The sequence below is a fragment of the Dermacentor variabilis genome, chromosome 7, assembly GCF_050947875.1.
Source record: "Dermacentor variabilis isolate Ectoservices chromosome 7, ASM5094787v1, whole genome shotgun sequence".
NCBI classification, from domain to species: Eukaryota; Metazoa; Arthropoda; class Arachnida; order Ixodida; family Ixodidae; genus Dermacentor; species Dermacentor variabilis.
The window spans coordinates 123,219,788-123,227,311 of record NC_134574.1 but is presented as its reverse complement, the minus strand read 5'-3'; the positions used below and the strand labels follow the sequence as shown (position 1 = coordinate 123,227,311).

At 41.7% G+C, this 7,524-nt stretch overlaps 1 protein-coding gene across 1 annotated transcript in view; it reads right to left on the bottom strand.

Annotated features, from left to right (window-relative positions):
• Nucleotides 1–4,645: 4,645 nt before the first annotated feature.
• The window catches only part of LOC142587859 (uncharacterized), a 30,442-nt gene continuing 27,563 nt past the window's right edge, over nt 4,646–7,524 (bottom strand). The window contains exons 4-5 of the mRNA XM_075699170.1: nt 6,379–6,480; nt 4,646–5,109 (exon numbers count right to left, since the gene is read on the bottom strand). Coding sequence (XP_075555285.1) covers nt 5,063–5,109; nt 6,379–6,480 — 149 coding nt within the window. The 3' untranslated portion in view covers nt 4,646–5,062. The remainder of the gene's footprint in view (nt 5,110–6,378; nt 6,481–7,524) is intronic.

The window sequence follows — 7,524 nt, the reverse complement described above, 5'->3', positions numbered from 1 at the left end:
TATTGCAGGCTTCTTCATCGCTAACAATGGCCACATCTCGAATACCGCTACGCTTTCACTAATGGATTATCCGACATCGTGCGAGTATGACGGGTGCCTAATTTTTCCCCTGTGTAAATTCTTGATACAAGCAGTGCAAATAGTTGCAGCTGTATTTATACAACGGTCATATTGCCTGTTTAGGTGAACCAAACATATTTTCTCTAACAGTTTTATCTTTCTTGCAGAATTTCAGCGATGGACATAATCATTGCCGCGTGGAGCTACTGGAATTGCCTTTGTCAAACGCTATTTTCGAACCGTGTGGACTAACGTCTTGCTGAATTATGCGATAGAAGAACTGTACGTTTATACGAACATACTAATATTTTTTAGAAGGAATGTGGCTACTATGTGCCTCTCTTCTGAATTGGGAGGAGGGTAGAGTAAAACAATGGCAATAAATTTACCCATTTGCCAAATAAAGAGCCTCTGTGATATAGCAGTCCGTTATTTTGTTCTGTGTGACTTCAACCATCTCTGCGAAGGTAGCTGCAATGCTTACACTGATGGCAATCTGTGATACATGTCTCCAGTAGTGTTACTGTGAATCGCACGAACCACCTGTGTAATCTATTGTACTTCATTGTACTGTTGCTTGTTTTGCTTAACGCACAAATTACGTTGGCATAGATACGTTGTGTTGTTTGTAAATAGTTTATAGGCTTAATATTCTTTTCCTCCTAGGTTGCTCTCGGTGTAAAGATGTGAACTTGCTTGACTGGGGTTCCCAGTATAAGGTTATCACACGCCATGATGTTGATATATTCGTTTATCATTGTTCTCACGGTAAGATGCTTATATTTAGAGCGAATTAGTAACAAGGTAAATGATACTGCATTAGTTGACATAGGCGCTGAAGCAATCATTGACACTGGCGCTGTTGTATTTGTGATGAGTGCAGAATTTCACCGCCACCTACCTGCCGTCTTCACTCGTGACACTTCAAAGAGCCTCTGAGTCGCCCATACAGGAGTGTCTACAGCATTTTCAATATGTGTACTGTTCGCATTTGGATCGTATCAAAGCTATGCTCAAATTTCGGGAAAAATGGATTCCTACGTGAACATTTCTTAGACTTGCTCGCAACGTATCTGAGAGGTCCTGTACGGCATTATTTAGATTTAACGGCCCCAAAGCTGCTATGTTGCATCAGATACATAACCACGTGTTTGAATTCTCGATAACGCACATCTAACGCTACAACTGCACTACATTGTCACTTCCGCATCTTACCAGTCGCCTCTATGTGGTATGTTAGAGTGTTACCCAGTGCTTAAAAGGAATGGCATCCTGCCACATACCATACATGCTTCCACACCTTCTCGCGTAACCTACTACGCAGGAAGCAGATGCATGCGCTGTCGAGAATCGCAGCACCTCATACTATGATGAGCCATGTGGCCTATGTCTTTGTTGTTGATATTTCGGCGTACTCCCTTGACCAAAAATTTTACATCTACCCTTCTGTCCCGCATAATAGCAGTCATAAAACATAGCATATGACTTGTGCAGTATATATCTGTTGTTACTCGTGGTGCCCGTTTATTCAGGCGCAGTAGTAAGGTTACGCGAACAGTCATCAAAACATGCCATATCTTCAATAACTACGATGGCTGAGTGAGCTTTTGGTCAATTCCATTGTTCACTAAGAAAGCATACCCGTTGGAAGGCGAGTTAATAGCTTTGCTTTCCTCCTTTCTGTCATTCTTCGGTTTTATCTGATGCCTAAAATCTGTGACCTTTTCTTAACCGTATAGTTCTGCTGTATGCGCTAGTGCTTCACTACGCCTGGCACAGTTATCGTTTCTATCTACTTGTGTTCTTATTTGGCGTCTTAGATACAGTGATGAGTCTGTACCAACCGACTCAAATTTCAATTCGTCAAAATGGCGTTCCTTGAACTGCTCGCCGAAACGTCACTACCAGAAAGTCAGTGTGACGTCTATAATTAGAAAGCATTTTCTTCTATTTTGGCTATTTCAGCGCAGGAAAAGCTCTGGAAGTTGCAAGACTGGGTGCCATGTACTCGTTCTTCAATCAAAAATAACGGCGGGAGAATATTCCGAATTTCAAATATGAATAGTTAGTAATTAACAGTCGATTCTTATTCAAAAACATATTTCGTAACAACCGACAGTTTGGATCTGGTCGCTACTGTCAGTTTGCTAGACAAAGTTGTTATCGGAACTGTGATATTAACTGTCATTTGGCAATAATTAGTGAATTCTGACTGATATTTAGCATTGTGACAGCGACAAGCATTTTCCAAGCTATACAGAAAGAAAATGCGAAACGGAAGATTTGTTTTTGGTTTCGTGGCGAAAGCATGCATGACAACCACTGATATTTTCTTGTTGGCCATTTCCTGTTTGGAAACGCTACAACAATGAGATGCTCACTTGTAACGAGACATTTTACATGAGTATATGGCACACAAAAACTTCAAGAGATTTCTTTTATTGCGACAGAAACTACAAGGACATTCCAGGGAAATCTCTGCCGTCAGCGTAGCCGTGATGTTCGGCATATACACATGTAAGTGCAAGCTATATGTTTATCTATGACGTATATGCAACGAAGGTGCTACATATAATGTTCAACAACAAAAGTTGAGGAAGACAGGTTTTACGTCCTTCATTGAATTATTCCTCAGAAATTTTGATAATGGCAGCGTGCAAGCAAAATTTATGAAGCATTTTGTTACCAACGCATGCCCTATATACAATTTTTTTTTGAACCGACAAGAGCGCCACCAGTTATAGTGATGCAATTTTACTGGCGCAGCTTTTTACAGGAAGCACAGTCACGCCTGAGCGATGTCATTGCACACCCCTACACGGCTAGACGCCATTTTAAAGATTTTAACGAATGGGATAAGTTTTGGTGTACCCGCGCATGTCACAGGCTCTTGTACTCGTTACTCTGGTATGGAGTTAAAACACACTACAAGGACTTCAGGTGCAGCTATTCTCTACATCTGGCTCTCGCGGTCATTGTGTTCGCTTTCGGGCGAAGCTGCCATTTTCTTGTTTTCACATCTTCTCGTATTTTTGAGCGCAGCTCTTAGGCTCCCGTTACTGCGTTGAGTGTCGGCCTTGGCGTCGGTGTAAGCGGCAGGCTGAGTGAGCGGAGTGCAGGGGAGGATGAAAGACGGCGATAGCGAAGACTGCGCCCAGAGGAAAGGGGAGGAGGAGGGTGTAGCGGGTGCATGAGGAGAAAAGAGTAGGAGAGTATGGCGAAAAACGGAGCACTGCACGACTGTGTACTGTGCTGTGTTCAACCTGGTACTTGGGTAAAAAATTTGGCAGCATCAAAACGGGAATGTTTCATCGGGGGTCCCCCTCCTCAGGGAGCAATCAGGAACTAGTAGAAAATCGTTTGCAATATAATGTAGGAAAATTCGGCGGCGATGGTAGCCACCTGCCACAGAGCCCAACGAGGGGACGATTCAGGGTTGGAAGAATACCGGCAGACGCCAGCCATACATCGCCGCTATAACCTATTGTAAAATAACCCAGGCTTGATAAATGCACCACGTTAACCCTTGCCACCCAGAACTTTAAAAGTGAGAAGTGAGAAGACAAGAAAGATAAAAAGGCAAGAGAGAAAGACGAAGATTGGAGAGGCGGATAAGAAAAGCCGCCTGTCGCTTTTCTTAAGGTGAGCCAGTCTACAGGTGCCGTCTGCGTAAAGCAGAGGCCAAAAAGGTGTAATGCCTTCGCCAAGGGGCCTTAAAGTCTGAACTCGCTACATCGGCTCAACCCAGAGGATCCCCGCTTTCCCAGATACGGCTAAACCCGCACACGGCTACACGCGGGAGGGGCCAACCTTCGTGTGCTCGTGTAGGTGGCGTCACAACACAGCAAACCCCTGCGGACGCAGGCGCCCCTGCGGAGTGGTTTAAAGTTTTGCCACTATTAAGAAATGCGTTTAACTTTAAGCCCATACTTGACTTAATCTGGTGTAGTGGCCGTTCTGGAGCAAAATGATCTCGCGTATTATTATAACTGACCGTTTTCGCCGAAATGAGTATTCACTTCAGGACATAACATTAGGGCACATATTTTTCGGTAAAATCAGGCGAGACCATGTAATGCAAACTAATTTAAGCGATCAATTAGTTAAGCGCCTACCTTTACTGTCATGCAGCTGATGAGATCTATCTTTGGATATGTAAAGACATGCTGAATGACAGCGGCAGAACAAATGTTGTTGGGTCGACTGATCAAGAATACATCAGTAGACAATTTAGCATGAATGTTGTACGAATTCATTTTTATAGGGTTTTTCTCCCCATGTAGACATGAAACTAATGAAGGCATGCGCATATTCAAGCTTTGGCGGTTGTGGGCGGGACGTATGTCGGACAACATTTCACTGTGTATAAATATGCATAATGTTTGGCACAAAAATAGTTTTTATGTCTATAGTAAAGTTTTGGAATATGCTGTAGTGGCGCTTGAAAAATACAATGGGAGTGCGTTGCCAACATTAAGGCGCCAGTTGGCTCGTGCGCTTCGATTTGATCGCATTGCGACAGAAACACTCGTCTAATCTTTGCTCCGTACCTTCGTATTCGCAGATATGAGGGAAATGTCAAGCATGAAAACAATTGTCAGCTTTTATTTCCGTCATTTATTCATTCATTCCCTCCGATAAAAGGAAGAAGCAAGCCATTGAAGTTTGTTGACAAACATTTATCGGAACACGAAGGAAGCTAACGGAGAAATAGTTTGAGAATATGCGCTCAGTGGACTAAGCTTCTACACATGAAAGAAAACTTCCTTATTCTCTATCATCATTACAAATGAATGATTATTGAGTCTTACTTCTAATACCGACTACGACTGAAATTTATTCGCTCATATTTTTGAAGTTCTCTAAACGCGTTTGGCAAGGTTAGAACTCTTTCTCACTGATTCAGATTAATAAACCTTTGTCCTCTCTCTCTCTCTCACTCTCAATACGGGTGCGCACACTACGGGGGCTGGGCGTGTTTGTAGCAGTCAGCTGTAGGTATTTAGATGACACACCTAAGAAACCTTGTAACCCAAGAGTCCTTTCTCGCTGCAAGGAAAAAGAAAACATCGTAAGGGAAACCTCGCAAGTTTTGCCAATTTATCCTAATATTTTATACGTTCCAAGGAGTATTGACATCCAAACCAGAAGAGAAAGCTTGAGATGAATGAAGTGAATGTCAAACAACGAAATTTGCAAAAAAAATACTATTATCGGTTGTGTTTTAGACTTTATACAATATGGTAGCTTTATGACTTGCTAGCCGGCTGACAAATTCCTGCAAAGCTGGGTCCTTAAGGCCACTTTTCAGTACTTACACATACAAATAATTACACTTTCCTCATTTTAATTTATGGTAAATCGAGGAAGCAGTCAATGAGCATTACATACAACTGTTTACATTGCCTATATAATTGGGTAATATTATCAAGCCACTGGATTACCACAGACATGTCGCTTACCTTTACGCCTATGATTACATCGTTGGAGCAGAAGGTAAAAGACAGCAAATGCTGATGGGATAAACAAGGCTGATTATAAAAGAAGCATATGTATGATGAAGATAGAGTAATTGTTCATTTATGCTCGTCCGCAGGATTTAGGGAAGCAGGAAATTGTGTATTATCGGCTCGCTTAATGAACTATTTTCCGTTGTCACTATCTCAGAGTGTTTAGAGGGTCACCTGAAATATTTAATAAAGTCAATAATCTTTAATCACTGAATAAACTATACATTTGTACGGTGGTTGTGCTAATCGATTCTGTCACATAGAGTAGGAGAACGAAATGTACGAGAAATTTCGGGGAGTGTTTTCCTTCCCGTCACTGTTCTAAGATAATGGGTGAAGGACATAAACGCTGATAGAAGGAAAATTGCGCACAAAACCCGATGCAGTTTGTTATTACAGAGCAATAGCTTGAAGTGATACAGACGTGAAGTTCCAAAAACAACAACCACAAAAAAAGAACCAAATTCGTTTTGTGGGAACGTCACCTTTACACTGCTCTGATGCAAAGCTTATCCAATGATTACCATTTGAGCCCCACGATAAAATTAAGAAATGTGTGGTCCACATTTTGCTTGTTAGTTGTCCACGAAAAAAAGAAAACATTTCCCAGTGACCTGACAGATTGTGCCTTGAGTTTAGCTAGCAGTGGTTAGTCAACAAGTGCGGCAATAAATGTTGAAATATGGTGGTGGAAATAAAGTGATAAAGTAGAAAACCGACTGGTAACGACCATTAGCTAAGCAGGGTCGTTTTAATGCCTTGTCATTTTTCAAATCAACTCCATTTCTAAAGTGCTGGTCGCACTTACCACAACAGCATTTGCACTCAGTAGGCTCATTTTTGCATCGGGGAATAAGTGGCCTTGGGCAATACTTTTCCCAGTAGATTTTGCAGACTATTGCATGATGTACTGAAATTGTAAAAGCATAAAATTTGGATTGGGACATTTTATATGTAACTGTGTTTCTTAGTGGGGTGGGGGAAGTTATCACACTACTATATGCCAGGCCTTGATAATTTGGCAGGAGTAAATGAATGCATCTGCAAGAATTTAGCGCTGAATTCGAAACCATTACGGGTTTTGACCAAAGGTGTGTCTCTGGCGATTTGCGATATATCGAGCTCACCATTTTAGTGCTAGAAAGATGGAGTAACACTACACAACAAAGAAATATTATAAGTGGGTGGCCTACGTTGCTCCACCAACTATCCACTGATTTGGCATGTTCGAGCTATGCCAGAATAGCAGGGTTATTTATTGCGTACTCTTTATTTTAGGAATACCAACTGCTAGGCCATAACTTGTTGCACTTCACTAGCACGGCTGGATGAAAGACACGACCTAAGGACACCATTTCTTTAAGGAAGACGTTCATTCATCGAAAGAGCTCAACCGTTTCTTGCTCATATTAGAAAGGGCTTATGTTTCTGGCTCATGTTACGAACGACGTTAAATATTCAAACGTATAAGATATTTAGCCACTTACAACAGCATGCGTTATATGTAACACCCACAGAAAGACTTCTGGCATAACAAAATAAAAAAAACCTACATAGTCGCCAGGAATCTGCCCTCTACAGCAATGAAACACATGGCGACTTAAGCACTGGAAATATCAAGTTTTTTTTTCTTTTAAAAATGTATGGCAGCTTTTCGTCACACAACGTGCCAAAATATCATAACTAAATTGCAATAAGGTTGTAAGCGAGGCTGGTTTTTACATGTCTGAAAAAACGAGTAACAGCACGAGAAACGGGACGTGCAGGCTAAGGCAGACTAAACGCTGGTATTTTGCTTGTAGTAATAAAAGGCGATATGTGCGTGAGGATGCCTTCGATATCGCTATTCACCCAGGAACTCGCTTATCTTGTACGTAGGTGATGCCAACCGTTGTTTTGTCTTCGATATTCGGCATTGTTGCTATTTTTCCGACAATGTATTCCTGCTTTAACA